Genomic DNA, 26,366 nt, shown 5'->3' on the forward strand with positions numbered 1-26,366 from the left:
TATGCCTTTTTCTTCATAATCTTTCAACATTTCAACTTCCTAAATCTTTACTGACTATCTCCTTGTTCATTATCTCAAATGAGCAAAATAACTATTCTGTAGGCTTAATTTGTCTGTCTTTTTACTGGGTCTTACTTGCCTATCTATTTCCATAGACCATGTTGATGTTAGGAAGGGAAGAAAGTGGGTGGGTTCAGAGGGATCCCAGTCTTTACCGTCAGGGTCTGTGGTCTCCCACCTTTCTCAGCTGTGGTGGGGGTTGTTCCTCTGGTCCTTACATCTGGAGCATGTTAGCCACTTCCTGTCGCTAGCATCCGGTCAAGCCCCTATCCCACAGATCCAGAACCGGGATGGGAGAGGCACAGGAGTGGTCTGGGTCTGTACAAACACGATGATTGTGTGTCCTTTTATAAGAATGAGGACCCAGATATTAAATATTGACTGTTTTTTGGGGGGGCCAATGAGGGATGTAAAGAACCCATAGAGTAGCATACTAGATCAAATTAATTGTTTATTTTGATGTGTTACACTTTAGGGATGTCTATAGTATTCTCTCTGGTATGCAATCGGGTTTCTGCTCAGGTTATGGCTGTGTCACTGCAACCTTAAAGGTCCTAAATTATGTCACCATTGCCCTTGATTCTAAGCAATGTTGTGCCGCTATTTTTATTGACTTGGCTGAAAGTTTGATACAGTAGACCATTCCATTCGTGTGGGTCAGCTAAGGAGTATTTATGTCTCTGAGGGGTCATTGGCCTGGTTTGCGAACTACCTCTCTCAAAGAGTGCAGTGTGTAAAGTCAGGACATCTGCTTTCTCAGCCACTGCCTGTCACCAAGGGAGTACACCAAGGCTTGAGCCTAGGCCCCATGCTCCTCTCAATTTACATCAACAACATAGCTCAGGCAGTAGGAAGCTCTCTCATCCATTTATATGTAGATGATAGTCTTGTACTCAGCTGGCCCCTCCCTGAATTTTGTGTTAAACGCTCTACAATGAAGCGTTCTTTGTGTCCAACAAGCTTTCTCTGCACTTGACCTTTGTTTTGGAGGTGTTCAAAACAGGGTTTTGTGGTTCAGAAAGAAGAATGACACCCTCACCATCAGTGTGATTACTACCTCTTAGGGTTTAGAGCTTGAGGTAGTCACTTCATACAAGTACTTGGGAGTATGGCTAGACGGTGCACTGTCCTTCTCTCAGCACATATCCAAACTGCAGGCTAAAGTTAAATCTAGACTTGGTTTCCTCTATCACTCCTGAGTGGTGTAGCGGTCTAAGGCACTGCATCTGTGTCACTACAGTCCCTGGTTCGAATCCAGGCTGTATCACATCCGGCCATGATTGGGAGTCACATTTGGCGGCGCACAATTGGCCCAGTGTCGGGTTTGGCCGGGGTAGGCTGTCAGTGTAAATAATATTTGTTTGTTAACTGACTTGCCTGGTTAAATAATACATTAAAAAAATATATAATCGCTCGCTCCTCTTTCACCCTGGCTGCCAAACTAGCCCTGATTCAGATGACCATGCTAGATTACAGAGACCTAATTTATAGATCGGGAGGTAAGGGTGTTCTCGAGCGGCTAGATATTCTTTACCATTCGGCCATCAGATTTGCCACCAATGATCCTTATAGGACACATCTCTGTACTCTGTAAACTGTCCATCTCTATACCTGACGCAATACCCTCTAGTTACTACTTACTTATAAAACCCTCTTAAGCTTCACTCCCCTATATCTGTGATACCTACTGCAAGAAACCTTCATCCTCCACATACAACACCCGTTCTGCCAGTTACATTCTGTTAAAGATCCCCAAAGCACATACATTCCTGGGCCGCTCCTCTTTTCAGTTCGCTGCAGCTAGCGACTGGGACGAGCTGCAAAAAACCACTCAAACTGGACAGTTTTATATCCATCTCTACATTCAGACTCAATCATGGACACTCTTAATTACACTTGTTGCTGCTTCGCGTGATGTGTTGTCTCTACCTATTTGCACTTTGTTAGGCACAGACAACAATGTTTGTACCATGTTTGTGCTGCTACCATGTGCTGCTGCCATGTTGTTTCTACCGTGTTGTTGTCATGTTGTGTTGCTACCATGCTGTGTTATGTGTTGCTCCCATGCGGCGGTGTTGTCTTAGGTCTCTATGTAGTGTTGTGGTGTCTCTCTTGTCATGATGTGTGTGTTGTCATACATTTTTATTTTTAATCCCAGCCCCCGTCCCCGCAGGAGGCCTTTTGCCTCTTGGCAGGCTGTCATTGTAAATACAAATGTGTTCTTAATTGACTTGTCTAGTTAAATAAAGGTTTTTTAAAAAGTGTGAAAGTCAACTAGTGTCTATAAGAATGTGTAAAGGTATAAAAGAGGATATTTTCAAGAAGTGGGGATGTTATCTAGCTGTTTTCTTTCTAGAAGTGTTCTGTTCCCTCATGAACTCATTTACTCTTCAAGTTTACTGATCTTCCCATCTCCCCGTGCAGTACAGAAAAGCTGTTTTATAGGCAGTTCAAAGCCTTTGCACCTCCAGTCAAACAGAATGCCTTGTAAATATGAACATCAAATCCCCCTTCTTATGTACCCATATGTGTGCCATGTGTATAGGCTACAGTACAGAACACCAACCTACTGCTCCAACGTGTTGACCCACTATAGACTCCTGTCTGTAATGGCACTGGAACCCCAGGACTGTACAGAGCTGAAAGAGAAAAATGCAGAATGACATAGCTTCAAGTCAAACCCAGGTGAAGTAAATCCAGCCACAGACCTTTATAAACATTGCAGAACAGAGAGATGAGGGTTTAATATTACAATGACGACACCTACACTACAATCAAATACTGATCACAGAATGATACTGTTCTTCAGCTTCTTGAACAATACAGTACGTCATTGTCTGCAGATGTCTTGAGTTTGATGTTTTATTTAGGAAAATGTAGAAATGACTCACGGAAATGCGATGTTCTAGGTTTACTTCCATTTGTCTTAAAATTGGTTGTGAATAAAGACAATTCAGTTTAAATTATATTGCGTCCTTGAACACCGCTCCCCTAAAAACAAGATGAATATATACAACCAGAGGACATTTTGGAAAGCAAAAGTTGTAAGGCTTTGTTTCAGTGGGGTGACTGATTTATAATCAGTTGGTTTTCAGACAGATTAACCCCAGGTCACGAGAAAGGGGTTAAGGGTTAGAGTCCTCAATGTAATAAAGGTACTGGTGATAAGGCTGCTATGGCCAGGTGTAGTAGGAGGGTGGTGGTGGTATAGTTTGGAACAGGGTTGAGGTTTGTCATGAAAAGTGTTACATTATCTGTTGATTTTTTATGGTTGGGAGGTGGGGTATTTTGCCTATATCTCCCTCCATCCCCCCATGTGCAAGCAGGATCCCTGCCTGTTCCTAATTTATTGTCTTGTCGCTTAAATTGTTTGTGTTCAAATCACCCAATTAGAAAATCGTCTCTATTGAAAACGTCTCTCTTACACACACACACACACACACACACACACACACACACACACACACACACACACACACACACACACACACACACACACACACACACACACACACACACACACAAGTGCAGTAGGCCTACTGTAAATTATTACACATTTATTATATATTATAGCCTATCTATTATCTATAATTGTTTCTATATTTTCTATAATCTATTCTCAATTATTATTATTGTTGAAGACAAACTCAATCCCATCTAAGCCTAGCCTGCCTCCACCTCCCCCTTCGAGTCCCAAATTTGAATGCAACAGGCAATACCAGATGGTCTGTTGGCGTTGACTATGATGTCAAGCGTTTTCAGCTGTTGGCTGGACGTTGGAGGGGAGAGAGAGCGACTCTCTCGTGGAGAAAAATACTATTTTAAAATAAAGTCGTTTAGAGCTGCTCGAGAGAACTAGATCCCCTTGGTTATCGATATACAGTCCACGTCACGTCAGGGAGAGGGAAGCGGTGGTGTGTAAAGGAAAAGGGGTAAAGGGAAAGACATTTGGCTCGCTGTAGCTAACTTTTTACAGACGTGACTAGCTCGCCAACTGACAAACAGATTGTTAATACAATGCCATGGGATTTATGAATAAACATGATCAACCAAGAGCTGAAGTTCACGCAAGCTCATCCGTTGAGAGTGTAAATAACGCCCGACCGATTTAATTTTGGACACAGTTTTTGAAGAAGACGAGAACGTGGCTGATTCCTTTTGAATAGCCGACTTTTGTTGTAAAAACAGTGAAGAGGGACTTTTTTTGTGCTCACTGTATGTGCATAGGAACCTGTTTTTCCACTGCTGCTTCGATGTTCTTTTGTTTTCCGTTGTTTTCGTGACTGACAATTCTCACGGAAACATAGCCGCTCGCAGTCGGTAAGTGTTATTTTGTACAGCATAAATTAATTATTGTAAATTACAGCCCATTATCCTTCCACCGCAGACAATTCAATGTATCAACTTTAGGCTCCTTCAAACAGCAGGAGGAATATCCAATGTAACAGAATTCTCATGTGAAATATAACAGTGTAGTTGGTTCCTGTAGAAGAGCTTCTTCTGTTACATTGTATATTTCCCCTGCTGTTTGAATAAGTCTGCTGTGGGATGCTCATAAACTTGTTTTAGTGACTGTACACCCTTCTTAAGGTAACAACTTGATTTTAATAATTAATTCCATAGAGTAAGTATAGGCTAAACTTGCATTTTTGTTTTATTCATTCAGTAATTTATCATATCCTTTTGATGTCACTCTCCAGTAAATGAATGTCAGGGCTCTGTCTCAAGATAATTTCAGTAGAACCTATTGGGCTATCAGACAGAAGATAACAATGTAAACAACTTGGGCAGTTAGCCTTTGTATGGAGAAAAGCCTGAAATTGATTGCTTGTTATCTTAATTAACAACTGTTATCATGATCAGATGCGCATTCCTGATCTTATTGACCAGATAAGCATTGTTATGTATTTTCTCCTTGTTATAGTTACACCTTGGTACCTCCGTGGCAGAGGCGTCTCACAGCGTCTCTAGTTACACCCCCTCAATGCTCTCTCCCACATCCCCCAGCTTGCCCCCCCCCCCCCCCCTACAAAAAAAAGCCAGTCGACTAGCTAGGGCCAGATGGCTTTGCCTCAACCACTCTGGGAAAATGCAGAGATGGGGCCCTTCCCAGCTCCGGAGAGAGAGAGAGGCAGATCAAAGAGAGGAGGAAAGAGCAGACGGTAAATGTTGGGGTGTGTTACTTAACTCCTAGTCCTTGAAGGCCTGTAGTGTACTGTGGATGAGCTGTTTTTCCACTCATACCTTTTAATTAGCGCTGAAGCACTCATCATCACTCTCTGGGTCCCCCAACCAGCAGCCTTGGGCTTGACCTCAGGAGGGGCCCGTCTCAGCCTCAGCCACCAGGGATGTCCTAATTCCCCAATTCTGTCTGGCTAGAAAGAAGACCCCAGATGTTCTGAACTACTTTCATTTCCTGATTGTCTACTTTCACTCACCTCCACTGATTTGAGAGTACATAGGTGAGATGTATAGCGACTGGAAATCCATCCATGGTTTTCTCCAATAGCCATTTTCACACTGACATTTTTATCCCAGGGTATTTCCAGGGTGAACAGGTTGACAATATTTTCAACCTGCATGGCGTTAGCCCTGCTTAAGGACCAGGATTGAAACAGGGTCAGAATGGAGAGGTAAGAGGAGAGACACACTTGTCTGGCCTTATTGTAGCCCTGACTTAGTGAAGGCTATGTTATTCATAATAGTCATTGGTCAGTCAGGCCTTATTGTGGAAACTCTTCTACTGGTGGTGTCCATGTGAAGTAAAAAAGTCCTCTACTCTACTGTCTTTACTGACTGTCCCCTCCACACCCCCATTATAGACCATCAGCTGTGGTAGCAGAGGTCAACCCTGCCGAGGCTCGTTTGTTCCGGCCAACAACATGAACAGTCAGAGAGTTGAAAGGTCTCAACGTTAGCTTAGCGTCTCTTCATCTGTAGGAGGGTTGAGGAGGAGTGAGGGGGCGGGGAGAGGTGGTGTTTAAATAAGACTGCTGTTGCAAATCCTGGGAAAGTGGTATACCATCAGTGAGGGGGTTGGAGAGTGCAGCATCCGAGGCACGCTCCCTGTCCTGTTGATCTGTAACGCAGTTGGATATCCTGGCCCTTTTTGCGTGGTTGGCAGTTTTTATATAGATATATATTGTACTTTTACCCCTTTTTCGCCACAATATCCAATTGGTAGTTACAGTCTTGTCTTATCGCTGCAACTCCCCTACGGACTCTGGGAGAGGCGAAGGTCGAGAGCCATGCGTCACTACAGACTCGAACCCGGGTCTGTAGTGACACCTCAAGCACTGTGATGCAGTGCCTTGAACCGCTGCTCCACTCGGTAGGACCTGCTGAGTTGGCAGTTTTGAGATAATGTAGAACTGAAAGTTTGTTGAAGTTGAACTTTCCATGGTCTGACAAGCCTGTTTGGTGTTCTCAGCATCAGGCTATTTCAGGCCTGTGATTGATAGATCCTCTAACTTTTTGTTTCTTATCATGTACAGGGACCTCTCTTCATAGACGTGTTCTGGGTCTGGATATCTGCATTGTAAAATTGGTTACGATAAAACTGGAAGTAATGACTGCACAGAGCAGATGTCCTTGAATAAGCAGACAAGGGCAGTCTCTCACATGATAATGTTTACCACCAGATGATTATAATGCCAAGTAACATTCTAAACTGTGTCTCAAGAATCCCAACACTCTCTACTCCTCAATCCGTCTCACTGTCTAGTTTCTTTGTGTCACAGACCTTCAAGTAGCTAGGTCACTGGACAAGAGCTCAGAAAAACAAGGCTAGCTCTGTTTGGAAGCGCAGGCCTTCATAGTACAGTAATATCCTGTCACTGTGCAATGACTTGATCCATGTTTCCATCCTCTGAACCCTTGACTAAAACCCAGATTAGCATTCCTGCTCTGGCTGGCCACATGTCTCTGTCTCCTGCTGTTCTACCTCAGTACCTCAGATGTGTCTGGGATTACCCCTAATTCCTGGTTTAACCCCTCCGCTTGCTCCTTTCACTTTAACCCCTTGCAATTCAGAGAGGGAACACAGTAGTACTGTAATGTGGATTTCAGCTACTTTATCGGCTTGAGTTCTGATAGAGAAAAGCCTCAGTGATACAGTATTTAAGCTAGCAGTCGAGGCTGCAGTGTTCTTGTATGTTATCACACTATATGAAGTGTTGACTACCAGTCACAGTAGGGGAGAGTGGGGTATTTTTAGCAATTTTTTTTACATTCAGCATCAATGGAAATATATAGTCATCAATATAGTAATCAATGGAAACATAGTGTTCTGGTCAAACTTTATTTGGAGAGTCCGGGTTGTCTATCTGTAGATGGTCATTCTATCAACAAACTCTCTGTTGATAAGAAACTGATTGCTAAGGTTATGGTTAGGTTTAGAATAAGGGTTAGGGCTAGGGTAAGGGTTAAGTTTAGGGTCAGGTTAGGGCTAGGTTTAGGGTTAGTAGATAGTTGAAATGTTACTGATAGTCTGTAGAGTATCTACAGATGGACTATCCAAATAAAGTGTTACCAGTATTCTTTCTAACAAAGACATCTACATATATTACAGGATGTTGTGTACCTGGAAATAATCACAAGTCATGTAAACGTAACAGTTTTGAAAACATAGCTTGTCTCTTGGCACAACTCACTCCGGGATTGGGGTAAATTAAGCCACCTACACATTTCTTTACTGAATGAAATATTACCGCTACCTTTTTTTAAACCATGTCTGTCTTTATTTCCCAAACACAATTCAACAAAATAACAATTGCTTTTTTTGTCTTTAAATAATTTTAAGCATCTTTTAACACAGGCTTAACACCTAACAAACACTTAGTACTTTTTAAAACACTTTTAACGTAGGCCCAGGCCCTGTTGTTACATCATACCAGCGATAATGCCTTGCATTATGCCTGGGAAGAAAACGCTTCAATTTGCCATTAGCTCAACCATTGGCTCAACTTACCCCAAGGCAACCATTTTGACTATATTACCCCACACAGCTACAAGGGTGTCTTTTCATGCTAGGTTATTAAGGACCTCATATTGAAGCTGTATAGATAGAAAAATCTTTAAATTATTCACTTTGGTTTAGATACAAGCATCATGAAACCTCTATAAATTAATTTGAGTTGGTGAAAATTGTTTTTTTGGACCTAACTTGCTCCACTTTTTTCATGGCTTTTTTTTCCTTCAAAGACTCCATGAAATGATGACCTCTTCCTAAAAATGTGGTCAAATTATGAATTTTGTGTATGATTTCCTAGAAACAAGGACTGCTCAACTCTCCCCTACAGTGTGTTTGTCCTAATCGAAAATAATTTTAGCAGCAGCATAGTCGTCTAATACAACGTAGTTATCAAATACTGAATGAGTTACAGTCCTGATTTTCATCATATCCCATGGTTGTGAGGCATGGCTCTACAAGCCACGGCAATTTTATTTATTTATTTTACCTTTACTTAACTAGGCAACTAGAACAAATGCTTATTTTCAATGATGGCCTAGGAACAGGGGGTTAACTGCCTTGTTCAGGGCAGAACGACAGCTCGTTGATTCGAGTGCAACCTTCCGGTTACTAGTCCAGCGCTCTAACCACTAGGCTACCTGCCTCCCCAGCCAAGGCAAGCCAAAGCCTGGTTTAGGCAATATACTGCCCTGGAGTAGCCTATACTCTACTGTACTTGACTGTGTTGGTCCTGCACTGGCAGAGTGTATTTATACACTTGACCACACTAGGATCTCCCACAAACGTGCCTCTACAGTTAAGAAAGCCTGGAAATAGAGTCTATGTTGAACCTTGTTGGCAGGAGGAGATGCTTGTTGTGGGTTAGGCCGGGAGATGGACAGAGTCTCGTCCTCTAGCGTTAGCCTAGGAGGGGCGGTGGAGAAGTATTTGGGTTTGGAAGAGACCTGTTGTCTCATTAACCCAGCCGTGTACCTAAAAGAGGGGTAGCGCTGGTTTTTGGAGTTCCACTCACACCCATTCATAGACTCAAAGTATTGGGTGATGTTGTTTTCTTTTGTCTAAGAGGATGCCAGAGAAACTTTGTAGTGTACACAAAGGAGGGGTTATGGGAGATATTTTAGGACGGTGAGAGACCATAAGGAGGTACAATTATACCCTGGCACCAGACAAACAGACGTTGGGTGGAATAAAAGTGCAGTTCTGCACTGCTGTAAATGACAGAGCTGACCTGGAAGTGGCAGAGACCAGAGATACAGAGACGCTGTGTGGGATAGTGAACCCTTCAAGGCCCATCACTCCTCCCCACTCCACGCTACAGTAGATAGAGTCTAGCTGTTACCGCAAGTAATATGTACACTGAGTGTACAAAACATAAGGAACACCTGCTCTTTTCATGAGATAGACTGTCCAGGTGAATCAAGGTGAAAGCTATGATCCTTATTGCTGTTGCCTGTCAAATCCACTTCAATCAGTGTAGATGAAGGGGAGGAAACAGGTTAAAGAAGGAGCCTTGAAACAGGTTAAAGAAGGAGCCTTTTTAAGCCTTGAGGCAATTAAGATATGGATTGTGTATGTGTATGTGTGCCATTCAAAGGGTGAATGGGCAAGACAAAATATTTAAGTGCCTTTGAGCGGGGTGTGGTAGTATGTGCCAGGCGCACTGGTTTGAGTGTGTCAAGAACCGAAACGCTGCTGTTCTTTTCATGCTCAACAGTTTCCCATGTGAATCAAGAATGGTCCACCACCCAAAGGATATCCAGCCAATTTGACACAACTGTGGAAGGTATTGGAGTCAACATGGGCCAGCATCCCTGTGGAACACTTTTGACACCTTGTAGAGTCCATGCCCCAACAAATTGAGGCTGTTCTGAGAGCAAAAGGAGTTGCAACTCAGTATCATTTTGATTAAACTCTCAACTCAGATACATTTATACAAGGACCATTCAACTGTTACTTACAGATAGTAGCTTAACTTAGCAGGCTAACATTTACAGTGCCGTTAGATTTGAACATTACCTCAGCAAAATGTTGTGGACTTGTCCAGACCCTTGACAGCTAAAGAGATGAGTTCCACGAATATATGCAATATTTGAGATGAGCTATTACAGTTTAACATTCAAACCTGGGTCTCCCGAGTGGCACAGTGGTCTGTGCCACTAGAGCTGTGCCACTAGAGAATCTGGGTTCGAGTCCATGCTCTGTCACAGCCGGCCGTGACCTGGAGACCCATGGGGCGACACACAATTGGCCCAGCGTCGTCCGGGTTAAGGGAGGGTTTGGCTGGTAGGGATGTTCTTGTCCCATCGTGCACTAGCGACTCCTGTGGCGGGGCGGGCGCAGTGCCTGCTGACACGGTCGCCAGGTGCACGTGTTTCCTCCGCCGCATTGGTACGGCTGGCTTCCGGGTTAAGTGGGCATGGTGTCAAGAAGCAGTGGGGCTTGGTTGGGTTGTGTTTCGGAGGACGCACGGCTCTCGACCTTCGCCTCTCCCGAGTCCATACGGGAGTTGCCGCGACGAGACAGGACTGTAACTACCAATTGGATACGATGAAAAAGGGGCAAATTTTAAAACATTCAAACCTGACTGACCTCAACATTTCGGTGAATATTTTCCACTTGCTGTGGCTAGACATCCACTCAGTGGTTTTTGTGTTCATAGTGACTCCCTCGTACTCCATCTAATCTGGCCTTGTAATGACTCTCTATATCATTATGTCTTAAATCCTTTCTAGTCTCGTGGCTATAAACTGTGTGACGTGTAGACCTAATTCTTATGTTGGATGTTTGCTCTCACAAAGACCCCACATCACCCTTTTACTTTAATGATAAGTACACTACATTTACTATCCAAATAATCAGATATTGTTATCATAGCCTATTCCACTTGTAGGCTATTTAACAACTGATTGGAAATATAATGGAGATGGAGGGAATATCTGGCTCTGAACTACATTCACATTGCCAGTCTGTAGAAAAATGCTTCCCAGTTTGTATAAACATGGAATTCTTGATGCGCATGGGTGGGGATAATTAGAATGTGTGGATTGGAGCTTGTATATTTTGTGGGTGTGTGTGTATGTGTGTGCGCGCGTGCCTGTGCCTTGAATCTCCAAGTCTGTCTGGGTGTTAGTGAGAGTTGTGTTGGAACGTGCGTGGAAGTAGGGGTGTGCCTACTTGTGTGTCCGCTTATATCATACACACGTGACTCTGCCTCTCAAAAAGGCCTCTCATTGTTTCTCTGTTACTCCACTTACTGTACGCTTTTTCCCTTTTTTATAAGGAGCTCTCTACAATCAGAGTTGAAAGGCCTTCATTGTCCGGACTTTTCTCAAAGGCAAGCGTGGAGTGGAAGGGCTTGATGGAGAATAGGAACTCTCTCTGAGCCTGTTAAACTATTTGAATATTTAAAGGGCTATACAGTATGTTAGACTGTGTTAGACCATGTGTTAAACAGTGGGTTTCCTGGGAACTCATTCAGACATAATATAAAAGATGTGTACACCATCGGAGACAGTTTTCACAGGTACTGGCTTGTCTGGCAAGTGAAGAAATGTATAGGCTACATAGGAGTCTGAAAGTAGATACATTTTAATTATATGTAGTTCTGTTCTTGTTTATTCATTTTCTGTATTAGGTCATGTTTTATGTTTTTGTTTGAACCCCAGGAAGAGTAGCTGCTGCTTTCGCAACAGCTAATGGGGATCCTAATAAAATACCAAATGGTTTGGGGGGTTGGATAGTGATGTATGATATTTTATGATGACTTTACAGAGGTTTGTTATTTTGTAACATCTGCACATGTTTGAAAGGTCAGTGTGTATGGTCTTAGAGTGCATGTCAGTGTTAGGCCTTGTTGTAAACTTACTGCCCCTCAAATCACTTTCTATACATTCTCACTCTGTAATTACTACTTTCTGAAGGGTTTACAGCCTACATTCTCTCTCTCTCTCTCTCTCTCTCTCTCTCTCTCTCTCTCTCTCTCTCTCTCTCTCTCTCTCTCTCTCTCTCTCTCTCTCTCTCTCTCTCTCTCTCGCGCTCTTTGGAGAGCACTGTAGGGTCCAGAAAACAGTGGGGACATTCATGGGGAGAGCTCTCGGCCAAGCCTGGCTGAATGGAGGCATGTAGGAAGGGGTGCCACGGTGCCAAAATCACTGCAAGGCTCCCCTCTGCCTCATTTACTCTTAAAGAACAAAGTGTTGTTTGAGAGGGACTGGTCAGAGATTTAGAGAGAAGAGAGAGACCGAGACAGTCTGAGAGAGAATGATGGCGAGCTCTGGCTTTATCACCAACTTCAGAAAAAACAAGTCTGAATGCGAGGATGTGAAAGGAGGTCTTTAGGACTAGTAGGTCATTCATTCCATTCTCGTTTCATGTTCAGATGAATAATTTCCTTCCTTAGTCAGCGTGGATGAGTAAAGGTTATCATAGATCTGTGGTTTACCATAGGGGTCAACTCATGATACATTTTTTGGGGGAGAAAATTCACTTAATAACTTGTAACCTTGGTATTTATGTTTCTCCTCAATACAACATAGTGTTCATTCTTTGCCTTATAAGAGATAAAAGCGAAGCTGTTTGTGGCTGTCTCTCAGTAGACCACTGTCAAACACTGTCAGATCTCATGTGGAGTGCATCTCCTTTTCTCCTTGTTTTGGAGATGGAATGATGAACGAGTCTTGTCCCTTCATTTCCTGTCAAATGAGCTCCCGACTGGAACAGCCTGATTAAAAAGCGGGATTTTCATGTTTTCCTTCTCTGCTCAAAACAGCCATTCACTTGTCAGGACTGCCTCTAGCATTCCTCAAGAACGACAAGATCAATTTAGCCACGACAAGGTCTATTTTGTGCAGCAATTTGACTTTATAAGAACAAAATGGAAGAGGTCTTGGTGCATCATAGATCAACATGTCTTTCATTACTGGATTTGATTTGATTATACATTTTTAGTGACCAGGTTTCAACATGAAAGTAAAGGTTCAGACAGGTCAGTGAGAGGGGTTATTCAAATTCAGGAGGATTTGTTAATCTACCCAGCGAGTGTATTTGACCTATTTGACCACAAGTTGTGTTCAAGTTGCGAGCCAGAGAGCATTCTCTCATTGTTTCTGCCACTAGGCTGTGAATGTTGATATCAAAGCGTGTCTCAGACATTAGAGCATGAGTGAGTGCATCTGGATCCATGAATGAAAGGCCCATATAAACACAATCATTATTATCAGTTCCGAGATCATTTTGAACATGTGGAGTGTTTTATTTGAATTGTTTAGAGCTGATAACTGACAAAAACAAATGCAGCTGAACCCATGGTCAACGTGTTGTTATACCCAAGGCATTCAAAACACTATCACAGAACTACTATGAGTCTACTACTACTACTACTACGAGTCTGTTATGTTGTGATCCTATTGGAGCTATACCCTATAACCTATTGGATCCACGTTTCTAAACAGCTTCTATCCCCTGGCCGTGGCTAACAACTACTGCTCTCCCTCTCCCACAGACTATCCACACTTGACTTTATGTTCATCCACAGGTCTTTACCCACTCAGACACAACCTACGCTGCTGCTAAAGTGATTATTGATTACATGTATTTCTCCATTACGCTGCTTGCTGCCCATTGATTATTGATTGCCAATAACATTATTTATCCTGCTACTGGTCACAATTACTCCTGTTTACATGTATATACAGTATTACCATTAGCACCTTTTTCCCTCTATAATATACTATCTAGAACCTAAAAGGGTTCTTCGGCTGTCCCTGTAGTTGAACCCTTTAAAGAACCCGTTCCACAGAGAGTTATAAGTCGAACCCAAAAGAGTTATCTCTTTTGTTGAAGAACCCTTTTGGAACCCTTTTTTCTTAGTGTATCATACGTTTTTATATATTCCTGCTACTAGTCACTTTTCAGCCCTGTTTACATGTATATCCTACTACCAGTTAGGGCTGGGCGATTTATCGAATGAATGAATGAATGAATATTTTAGAGGAGTATTCCAAATGCCTTTATGGTAAGAATTTAGTTATATATATTTATAATTTTTAAATAAGTAAAAAAGCGTTTGTCCGCTTGTTCTCTATTTAGGCTTGTCTCCTTCGCCCCTTCTGCTGTGACTGTGCACCTTCCCATTTACTTACACACACACACACACACACACACACACACACACACACACACACACACACACACACACACACACACACACACACACACACACACACACCCCAAGCCCCTGCCAACAACAAAGATGAGAGATCACTTCTTCCTCTGACAAGCGGTCATATGGACACTGAAAGACATTGAAACATTATTTTACTGTAATAGAGGAGAAGTTAACCTTTCTAACGATGCCCTTTTTATGTCTCAACTCCTGAAATTACGCACCGAGCAGACTTCTAAAACAGGAGTATCAATGAACATTGATTCTGGAAAAGGAATGCTCAGTTTATCACCTACCGCTAGCAGAATTTTAGCCAAAGACTAGCATTTTAGTCTGTGTTTTATACATGTGCTATAAGCATAAAACACAATTATCTAAGTAATTGTCAACTCGTTCTCCTGAGAAATAAGGTAGGCCACTTGATTTCAGCATCTGAAAAAGGTGGACAGGCATGCTGTTCAAACAGTTGGAGACACACAGAAGGGTGAAATATAAAGATTAGCTGGCTACTCACTAGCAGGGGGCTTGTGTTTGAGAGATTGTTTATGAGTCCTGTGTTATTTTTCTATAGTGTCTGCTACCAGAAGTTAGTCATTATTAGTGGATGTGCATTGTGCGTGGGTCTGGTTACATTTGTAACAAAAATAACATTTTCATAGACAGACTTGAAAGCCAGATCAGGGATTATTGGTTGTGGCCTAGGTATAATTTCACAAGCCCTGAATTCATGAGATTATTGCTGACTGTTTGAAATTCAGTGAATTTGACCTTTAATTGTACAACAAGACTTATTTAGAGAAAACATTATCAAAAATCTAGATACTGTATATATCAGGAATCGCCCATAAATTAGATTTAAAAAAAAAATTAAGACTGAAAAAGTGCGCTTCAGTCAAAATATTGTAAACATTTTAAAGTGCCTTTGGCCCTACTATCAGTCACTTTTTATGTATAAACCCACCTCAACCACTCCAGTAACCCTGAACATTGAATAAGGTACTGGCACTGACCTGTATATACTTACATTCTCGTGTTTCTTTAACTCACATTGTAGTTCTTGTGTGGTTTTTATTTGAATTGTAATGTTTTATTCTATTTTCTATTATTCTATATATTATTATTATTATCACTGCATTGTTGGGAAAGAGCTCTCAAGGTAATCATTTCACTGTACTGTTTTACGGCGAATAAACTTTGAAACGTGAAACTAGATTTAACTAGTCAGATAATCAGTGTTGGTGTTGATGCTCCAGCCTCCAAATCCAACTCTGCTCTTCCTGCTCTGCTTCCTTCCCTCAGGGAAGGGTCACCTCCAAAACAGCCCTGCCACTGATCTCCACTTCCTCTTCTGGGCCACAGCTTCCTGCCAATGAGAGAGGAGGGGGAAGTGGGGTTAGGGGTCAGAGGTTTGAGGTTAAAGTTTCCGGCCTTGTGGCTGGAGGGTCAGGAAACCCAATAACCTAGTGTGGAAACATATGCATGTATCTATGTTATTTGTTCTTATAGTTCGCTTTAGGAGGCAGCCATGGTCAGGACAATATTCCAACCATGTCAACAAGTGTGCATGACTCCACGCATGTTTCTCTTAGGCAACCACAGTTGGTACAAGATGGACGCCATGAAGTGTGTTGCTCCCATCATGTCCAGACTGTTCTCCAGTCTCCACTGCCAGTCTTTGGGCAGGACACGGTGGGCACGGTTTTTGGCATTAGTGGTCATGGAGGATTATGTTTATAGCTGCAGCTGTAAAGGGGGGGTAGCTGTAAACCCACGGGCATCATTCCCAGTCAAGGGGAGACCATGGCACATGGCACAGTCACACATACCCCCCTTGTGCCAACCTGTGCCCCAAAACAGATGGCCTCTAACGTTGAATTCTCAGCTGCCCCCTGCCTTAAAGCCAGAGCACCTTGGAATCCCTGACCTTTCTCACACCCCAGCAACGCCCTCAGTGGTTAATTAAACACACCCAATTAGCTATGTGGGGAACCCGGGCATGGTCTTGTCTGTCTCTCAGCTGTTGTGGCTTGAGCTAACCCCGTCCCACCCTCTGTCCCTCCCTTCCTGGTGTTTGTCAGACAACATTCTAAAGTAATTTGTTCCAAGGTTATTTTATACCAACATGCTCAGTCATCTATACGTGTGACTGTGAGGCTTACCACTAAAACATTTGCTTTTTGTTTATCTCTGTATACTTTTTTAAAAAACTAGGCAAGTCAGTTAAGAACAAATTCTTATTTACAATGACAGCCTACCCCGGCCAACCCCTAACGACGCTGGGCCAATTGTGCACCGCCCTATGGGACTCCAAATCACGGCCGGTTGTGATACAGCCTGGAATCAAACCAGGGTCTATAGTGACGTCTCTAGCACTGAGATGCAGTGCCTCGGGAGCCCGTTATCATGACAACACAGAGAAATGTTATATTGTAATGAGGTCATTCAATATATACTTCATCAAAATGTATCGAAGAGAGTATTTCTCAACTTCTACTTCTGCGCCTTGGCCCCCAAGAGCTCCAAGACTAGACATGGAGCCACGTCACTTCCTCCTTATTTTGTGAGAATGGGTGACAATATCAGCATTCCGGACAGTTACCAGCTAGACCCCATCTACTCCCTTCATCCTTCAACCACCCACATGCTCAATGGCAAACACACACACACACGTACGTACACACACACGTACACACACACCGCCTCCTTTCCCTTGGTTGCCTCCATCTCTATGTTGTATGCCCCGCTCTCCCAGCATGCTTTGCTGTGTGTGCCAGTAGAGGTCACGGCTGGGGTCTTAGAGCCTTTGTGCCGCCCCATAATGGCTCCATTATCCCTGAGAGGCATGGACTCCAGGCCTCTCCAGGCCTCTCACACTGGCCACCATTGTGACTCACACAGGGACAATTTGGGGACAGACACACGGACGTGGGAAAGAGTTTGTGTGTGTGTGAATACGAACGTGTGAGGGAATTTGTGTGTGTGAGTGTGTGTATGGTCAGATGCACAAGTCGTTTGTCTTGATGGATTACCCACAACAATCACTTTTTGTGACCAGTTATCTCAGTCTCCCCTTGCGTTTAAAACCGTCTCCTACTGTATTCCTTGTTTTGGTCCAGCTGAGAACAGCTTTCCACGTGTTTGATTTGAGTTGAGTGGAGTCTAGTGGTTAGAGCGTTGGGCCAGTAACCAAAAGGTTGCTAGTTTGAATCCACAACCCGACTAGGTGAAACATCTGTCAATATGCCCTTGAGCAAGGCACTTAACCCTAATTGCTCCAGGGTCGCAGTCAATAATGGCTGGTCCCTGGCCGTGACCCCACTCCCTGAGGGTGTTTTGACCTTTCTGGACTATAATCAGATATGGAGATTAGTTTGCAAAAAGTTCTATCTTTTGACTTGTGCACAATCAGTGGATGTTTGTTTCGGCTTTATAGTACCATTTCATGGTATAGCATTTAAACCTGGACTAGGGCAGGTTTAAGGTAATGCAACGAAATCTATACGTATCGCCATAACTGAACATGATGAAAGAGAAGTCCATAATAGCCTCAAGATGAAATGCCCTCATGCTTCACAATATGGGCGATACTGCACAGCACATTATTTGCTGAACATATTCTCTGTATCATATTTCTGTCTCACTCTAAAGGGTTCATAATACTGTCCACACCCTCTCAGGAGTGCCACAGACACAGCAGACCAGTGGGACTGTGGAACTCTCAGCTGGCCAGATCATTTGTCTTTCCTTTTTCTCTGGCCTTTAGAAAACAAGTGAGACAGAACAGATAGGACTATCTGGCAGAGACCGAGAGGCAGACACGTGAATGCAGCAAGAACTCTCCCTCCAGCTCTGGAAAAAGAGAAGGGACAAGAGAGCTGGGACCTCATTCTTTCCATGTCAAGTCATGGCCAGGTCATAATGTATAGCCATGTGTCTCAGAGACAGAGGGAGAAGGAAGGAGGAGTTTAAACGTAAAAGGAACATTTGGGAGAATGGAGGGAGTGAGATGGTGACACAGAAGACAGATGAGGGGAAAGAGGGGGGAGACTGAGAAGAGAGAGCAGATGAGGAGAGCAGGCAGCCAGCTGCGTGACTGTTTTTTGTCCTGAGCCTGAGAACGTGAGTTTGCTGTAATCGGATCGGAACTGGGGTGAGATCATAAAGAAGGCCTGGCAGCTGCCCCAGAGAGAGTGGCCCACCCTGAGCCATGAGACCCTACACCTCCTCCCCAATCCCCCGCAACAGGCAGACTGTTGGGGCTGCCTGATTAACCCCTCACTAGCACCACTCGATGTCTGTAGCCCCACTTTTAATTAAGTAATTTACTTTCACCCAGACATTTTTACTACATAGCCTAGTTTAAATGTATGACACTGACACCTCAAGCCCAATTTAGGAGAGTTGTAGATAAACAATGTAAACAACGTCGACCCCATTAAACTTGAGTGGGTATTTGGTGCTGATATGATATCAGTGCTGAATATGCTCACAGAAAATGGGTCAAGTGTATGCTAAATTGGATGGTGTTAAATAGATGCCAAACTTGAGTGGACACTGGACATCTGCTGCTATGTAGATTATAATTGTCATAATTACATGCAGTAGATCAGACAAACACACAGCAATGCCGGGACTCTGCAAAAAGCTATTCTATAAGATGTGCCGATAGTCATTACTGATGTATTTATTTTGGTACTTTTTTTGGGGGGGGGGGGGGGGGGGGGTCAGCAAGGTACTAAAGGAAGTCCCTGGAGTATTTGGCTGTTCATGTTTATGTGATTCAACCAGACTGTAGTCATGGAAACAGGGTGTATGTGTGGTGGTATACAGTACTGTGTGTTATCATGGGAGGCTAGCAGAGTGTCTGGCAGGCCCCAAATGCATAGTCACCAGGGAGAAGTCACAGTTGGCCGGCAGATTTCACACTTCTCCTGAAGCCTCGAAGAACAGCGGTCTGAAGTGGGGGTGAGGAGAAGGGGGGTTCTGGAGTGCTCCACATGCAACATGTTAAACTTTTGAGTCATTCAGCATGAATGGAGTCCCGCTGCAACTAACCACTATAATCTCTGTTTTGTGGGTAAGGTCTTCTAAGGCGGTATTTGTAGGTTTGCAAAGTTACGTTGAGAGGTCTACTCTGTTCTCTTTGCCGTTTCTCTTTCTCTAGTCCTAACAGAGAGTCCTAACAAAAAAGTAGGGCTCTGTGATGATCTACACTACATGGCCAAAAGTATATGGACGCCTGCTTGTCGAACATCTCATTCCAAAATCATAGCCATTTGTATGGAGTTGGTCCCCCCTTTGCTGCTATAACAGCCTCCACTCTTCTGAGAAGGCTTTCCACTAGATGTTGGAACACTGCTGCGGGGACTTGCTTCCATTCAGCCACAAGAGCATTAGTGAGGTTGAGCACTGATGTTGGGCGATTAGGCCTGGCTCACAGCCGGCATTCCAATTCATTCCAAAGGTGTTCTTCCGCACTGATCTTGATATCTGTGTGGACATCACCTTGTGCCCAGGAGCATTGTCATTCTGAAACAGGAAAGGGCCTTCCCCAAACTGTTGCCACAAATTTGGAAGCACGGAATCATCTTGAATATCATTGTATGCTGTAGCATTAAGATTTCCCTTCACTGGAACTAAGGGGCCTAGCCCGAACCATGAAACACAATCCCAGACCATTATTCCTCCTCCACCAAACTTTACAGTTGGCATTATGCATTGGGACAGGTAGCGTTCTCCTGGCATCCACCAAACCCAGATTTGTCCGTCGGATTGCAAGATGGTGAAGCGTGATTCATCACTCCAGAAAACGCATTTCTATGCTCCAGAGTCCAATGGCGGAAAGCTTTACACCACTCCAGCAGACGCATGGTGATCTTAGGCTTGTGTGTAGCTGCTTGGCCATGGAAACCCATTTCATGAAGCTCCCGACAAACAGTCATTGTGCTGACTTTGCTTCCAGGAGCAGTTTGGAACTCGGTAGTGAGTATTGCAACCGAGGACAGAAGATTTTTACGCGCTACGTTCTTCAGGACTTGGCGGTCCTTTTCTGTAAGCTTGTGTGGCCTACCACCTCACAGCTGAGCTGTTGTTGCTCCTAGATGTCTCCACTTCACAATAACAGCACTTACAGTTGACCAGGGCAGCTCTATCAGGGCAGAAATTTGACGAACTGACTTGTTGGAAAGGTGGCATCCTATGACGTTGCCACGTTGAAAGTCACTGAGGTCTTCAGTAAGGACATTCTACTGCTAATGTTTGTCTATGGAGATTGTGTGGCTGTGTGCTTGATTTTATACATCTGTCAGCAACGGGTGTGTCTGAAATAGCCGAATCCACTAATTTGAAGGTGTGCCCACATACTTTTGTGGATATATAGTGTATGATTTAATCCGAATTTTCTCTTTCATTTTACAGGCACACAAGCTGTTCTGATGGACTCCAGATAACAGCATCACTCCTCATCCTCCAGTCCCAACCTTTAACCCCCACCTCCTCCTTGTCTCCTTGGTGGTCTGGTTGGTCTGTTGGAGCCCCAGGATGACAGACCCTAATGGGTCTGTGGGAGAGGGCTTGGCCGAGGTGGATGCCTGCAGCCTGGAGATCGAGAGGCAGTATGAGGTCATCCCTACCGTCATCTGCTCCATGTGCTGCCTGTTCGGCATCATCTACTGCTTCTTCGGTAAGGTCACCACGGCGTCAAGGCATACCTCAATAACGTCACGTCAACGAGTACACTTAAACTTCAATGACACGTGCTGCATCCCACATGGCACACTATTCCCTATATATTGCACAACTTTTGACAAAGGACTCTGATCGAAAGTAGTGCACTATGTAGGGAATAGGGTGCCATATGGGACAGAACCAAAATGACAGAGCATGGGAATGTGTAATCAGACGTATCATATGTCTGTTAATGTGTTATATAGAAAATGTACAACCAAACATCATGTCCCTAGGTTACCTTATACCAATGTTCCCCAAGGTACACTAGAAAATGACATGATGTGGGCTGCATCATGCAGGGAACATGTACTTTCTATCCAGACATACTGTGTCATGTGTCTATTGTTCTGTATGCTTCGGTAAAGTCTTTAATACAGTCCCGCACTGACAACATTGCTAATCACGCATCACCTCCACATGTCATCATTCCTCAAGGCAAAACCCCCCATTTTGTCTTTCAAATTGGTGCGTAACTGATTAGAGAGAAATGAAAGACATCTGGCCATTTGGTACCTAATGACAGCATTTCCCAGACTAATGTGATGGTGTAGCGTGTGTTAATCACACTGAGCAATCCCTCACACCCAGATGAGAACCATTACCCAGAGAGAGAGGGCTCCACCCTCAGCCAAGCAGCCGCCACAATCTATGGGTGGGCGTCATTTTTTCTCACCAAATCCCCCATCATCACCCCAATTAGCCTCAACACCACCACCTCTCTTATTAGTTTTAATTGTAGGGTCATTTATACGGAATTACATTGCTTACAGTTGATATTCTCTCATTTATACAGTTGGATAGTTGTTGCTGTGTCCTAGCCTCAGCAATTTAACTTTAACTTAATGTCCTAATTTATCACCTGCATATTTCCTTACCGTTAGTTAGATTTCTCAAGCTGTTTAATCTTTCCCATTGAAGTGAATTAAAACCTTTAACTGCAGTGGGCTAATTCTTGGTCACACAGAGTGTTTCTTGGTAGTCTTAAACAAATCTACTTTGAAACAAAAGTATACACCTCACACACATGGTTATGGGGTGGCAGGTACCCTAGTGATTAGAGCGTTGAGCCAGTAACCATCGACTCCTCGAGCTGATAAGGTAAAAATCTGTCGTTCTGCCCCTGAACAAGGCAGTTAACCCACTGTTCCCCGGTAGGCCATCATTGTAAATAAGAATTTGTTCTTAACTGACTTGCCTAGTTAAAAAAAATGGGCTTAAAAAAGAAGAAACTTGTACCATGTCAGATATAGAGCTGAAGTGTATTAAATTTTAAGTTTGCATCCTAATATTACACTTTATATACATCACAGAAGACTGAAATATAAAAAAAATAGTTTGACATAGAAACGTTTTTTTTTTTTAAACATAATGTTTATTAATTATGAAAGGGCTACATAAGTATTATTTAATTTTCTTCCACCTCTATTCACCTCTCTACCCTTCTCCTCTCTCCCTCACTATTCTCTCTCCACTCTCTCCTTTCCTCTCACAGGCTACCGCTGCTTCAAAGCTGTCATGTTCCTGTCGGGCCTGATGTTTGGCTCAGTCATCATCTTTCTGCTGTGCCACAAGGAGCGGGTGCTGGACACCCAGCTGAGCGTGGAGGCCTCGGCGGGTATTGGCCTGGGCATCGGCCTGCTGTGTGGCCTGGTCACCATGCTGGTGCGCTCCGTGGGCCTCTTCATGACAGGCCTCCTTCTGGGCCTGCTGCTCGCCCTCGCCGCCCTTCTGGTCACCCACCAGTTCTACACCCCCACCACCGTCTGGGTGCCCCTGGGGGCACTGCTGGGCACGGGCATGCTGTTCGCCGTGCTCACCCTGCAGTGGCAGAAGCTCTTCACCGTATTGTCTACGTCCGTGTTCGGGGCAGCCATCATGACGGTGTGCGCCGACTACTTTGTGGAGATGCTGGCGCTTGCCAGCCACGTGTACGAGTGCCTGAGACTTTCACCACCGCCGCCGCTCTGCTGGTACAGCTGGGTGATCCTGGGAATCTGGCCGACACTCAGCTTTATGGGGGTGCTGGTGCAGTGGAAGCTGACGGCTGAAGGCTTCTCACACACTGAGGGTAAGCATCATAGAATTCCATATAGAAGCTGATTTATAGGATCTCTGGAAAGAATGAGAGGTAGAGGACACCTTTTGTAGAGTATGATGCATCTGTTTATCTCAGTATGGAGTATGGGTTCTATTAACTGCTACAAGTGTTTCATGGTTTTAGAGAACATTCTTATGACATTAAAAAACAGGGTTTATATTACATTTTGGGTGAATAAGAATTTCTCATGTGCTCTGCCAAATTACTAAGAAATGACTGTGAGTTAACACGTCCCTCTCTTTCTCCCTCTCTTGCTCTCTCCTGTCTCTCTCTCTACCTCTCCCTTTCCCTCTCTCTTTCTCCTCTCAGTCATCATCAGCAGGAGGCAGAAGCGGGTCCAGTTGATGCGGATCAGACAGAAAGATGCCAAGAAGCGGCAGCAGAGCGGTGGACAGGAGGGCACTTACCGTCGCAAGCCTACCCCCATCAAACGCTACGCAGGAGACCTGCTGGCACCGGTCAGTCCCACACACACACACACACGCACGCACGCACGCACGCACGCACGCACGCACGCACGCACGCACGCACGCACGCACGCACGCACGCACGCACGCACGCACACACACACACACACACACACACACACACACACACACACACACACACACACACACACACACACACACACACACACACACATAGAAACACCGACAAACACACACACACATAGAAACACCGACAAACACACACACCTAGAAACACACAGCATATGTTTTACTATCCTTGTGGGGACCTAAAATGTATTTCCATTCAAAGTCCTATTTTCCCTAAACTTAATTAACCCTAACCTTAACCCCTAACTTTAACCCTAAGCCTAAACATGATCCTTAACCCCTCACCCTTATTATAAACCTTATTCTAACCCTAATTCTAACCCTAACTCCTAAGCCTAAAATAGCCTTTGTCTTCGTGGGGACCTGAGAAATGTTCCTTGATTTACTATGCTTGTGGGATACACACACACACACACACACACACACACACACACACACACACACACACACACACACACACACACACACACACACACACACACACTACTATTGTATTTTAATTCCAATGTGTAGAACCCATTCCTAGGTTGATTCTGATTATGTTCCCTCTCTCCTCCCCCTCTCTCCTGTATTCCTTCTCTCAGAGTTACCTGCAGAGTCTGAGGGACAGACAGATGGGCACAGGCAACTCGCTCAGCAGCCTGGGCACTGCCAACCACACCATGATTGACTTTGACTACGAGACTGGCTCCACCGTGCCCCTAACCGCCACTACACCGGTCATCAGGGTCTGATGCACTGAGGGACAAGCAGGATACCAACCACTTGTTTCTTGTCCCTCCTCCACAGTCCTCCTCCCCTACAGACTGCTATTTTTGGGCCTCGGCTCTTATTTAGGCAATGTTCGAGTCTATTGAATAGTGAATCTACCTTCCATTGAGCTGGAATAGGGCCTTGAATGCTGTCCAAGTGAAGATCAATGCACTAATAGTTCCTAGCACAACTCCAATGTAACTCAGCCTATCATTGTTGGACGTTTGGAATGGCCGACTTGAGAGTGATGGAATGGTTCCTCTGTCTGTGAGCTGTTCCCTGAGAGCTGTTGGGAGGGACGTTTGGCCTCCTGTTTGTGCTGTAACCACTCTGTGTCAATAGACTGTGCCTGTGTGGCCTCTCCCTGTGTTGTCTGCTCTGAGTGTGGGAGGTCCATGTGAAAAGTTGGAAGGCCACTGAAGAGGGAGGGAGGGAGGGAGGGAGGGAGCATAAATAATCTCATCTGACTTCTTAGGTCATATACTTTTTTTGGTGCCATTATGATTAATTGATTATATATGGGAAAAATCACTTGACTGATGAAAACAGACTATTTTTGCTGTTCAGGAACCAATAATGGGGATGGAAATGGCTATGAATAGCACGAGAGCTACCTCCTCGAGTAATATCAACTTTTACAATTGGAGTTATCTGTGATTTAATGACTTGAAAGTAACCATTGGCATGTAACTTCTGGTCACCTGACTTCCTCAAAGAATAGGAGAGCAGCTGTTGTTGAGGATGCACTGTGACTGGACAAAGAAGAGGACAAGTCAAGACACATTTCTCTGATCTGTGTTTGTTGTCTGTGCGAGTGTGTGTGCGTTTGTAATGTTATGGTGTGTGTTGATGTTTACTTGTCCCTTTTTGTAAGTAACTGCCTGTATAGTTGGGTGTAGAAGATTCAGGTCCAGAGAGATACACGGCAGCCATTTTGTGCCTAAATACATTGAAGATTATTACATTGGCAACTGTTACAAGTGAAATGTAAGTTTTTTTTTCATAGGAATTACAGTGCCCTTTTCAGAGGTAGCAATACTGCAATACTATATATACAATGTTTCAAACCACACTCATTATGTCATTTATTTTGGAGCAGTAGCTTGTTTCATGACAACTTATGGGCAGTTTTACCTGTGCAGTACCTGTATTCAGTAATTTATATGATTAATAACGTTGAAGGACTATGCTATGATAAAATTAGAGTACACATTTGCCAAATTCTAGTTTACTAAAGAATTATCTGTGTTTTTTGAAAATGGTCATTTACTGTTGTTTTAGAATTTTAGAGGGATAGTACTCTGACTCAGTACTCTTAACTATTCTGAATCTGTACAGAATTGTCAATAGGAAATGTAAAAGATAAACCATTAAATTAGTTTAAAAACAAAAGCTGCTTGAGTCATTCCTCTGAGGATAATAAATGGCTCTGTATATTTTCCTCATGGTCACCTAGCAACATCCGCTGCCAAATTCACCCTTAGAATCAGAAACACAGAGGGTCTCAAAGGCAACAACAGGGGGGGGGGTTCCTGCTCCCTGGTGGTTTAAGCAGTGGTGTTGCTGTGGCAGCTCCAAAACTTTATCAGCCCTCAAGTATCATGCATGAAAGCTGCCCCCCCCCCCCCCCCTTTGCCCTCAGAACAGCCTCAATTCGTCAGGGCATGGACTCAACAAGGTGTCAAAAGCGTTCCACAGGGATGCTGGCCCATGTTGACTCCCAATGATTCCCACAGTTGTGTCAAGATGGCTGGATGTCCTTTGGGTGGTGGACCATTCTTGATACACACGGGAAATCCAGAAGCGTTGCAGTTCTTGACACAAACCGGTGCACCTGGCACCTACTACCGTACCCCTTCTAAAGGTACTTAAATCATTTGTCTTGCCCATTCACCCTTTGAATGGCACACATACACAATCCATGTCTCATTTGTCTCAAGGCTTAAAAATCCTTATTTTAGCTGTCTGGCATTTAACAAGTGACATCAAGGGATCATAGCTTTCACCTGGTAAGTCTATGTCATGGAAAGAGCA

General features: G+C 43.9%; 1 protein-coding gene across 1 annotated transcript; it reads left to right on the forward strand.

Moving 5' to 3' along the window:
• Positions 1-3,775: 3,775 nt before the first annotated feature.
• Positions 3,776-25,724, forward strand: LOC129846118 (transmembrane protein 198-like). The gene is made up of 5 exons (XM_055914098.1): positions 3,776-4,380; positions 20,613-20,877; positions 22,417-22,992; positions 23,332-23,480; positions 24,164-25,724. Exons 2-5 carry the CDS (start codon positions 20,736-20,738, stop codon positions 24,311-24,313), a joined length of 1,017 nt encoding a protein of 338 aa, XP_055770073.1. The 5' UTR covers positions 3,776-4,380; positions 20,613-20,735; the 3' UTR covers positions 24,314-25,724.
• Positions 25,725-26,366: the final 642 nt, after the last annotated feature.

This window comes from Salvelinus fontinalis, chromosome 3, assembly GCF_029448725.1.
Source record: "Salvelinus fontinalis isolate EN_2023a chromosome 3, ASM2944872v1, whole genome shotgun sequence".
Classification (NCBI taxonomy): domain Eukaryota; kingdom Metazoa; phylum Chordata; class Actinopteri; order Salmoniformes; family Salmonidae; genus Salvelinus; species Salvelinus fontinalis.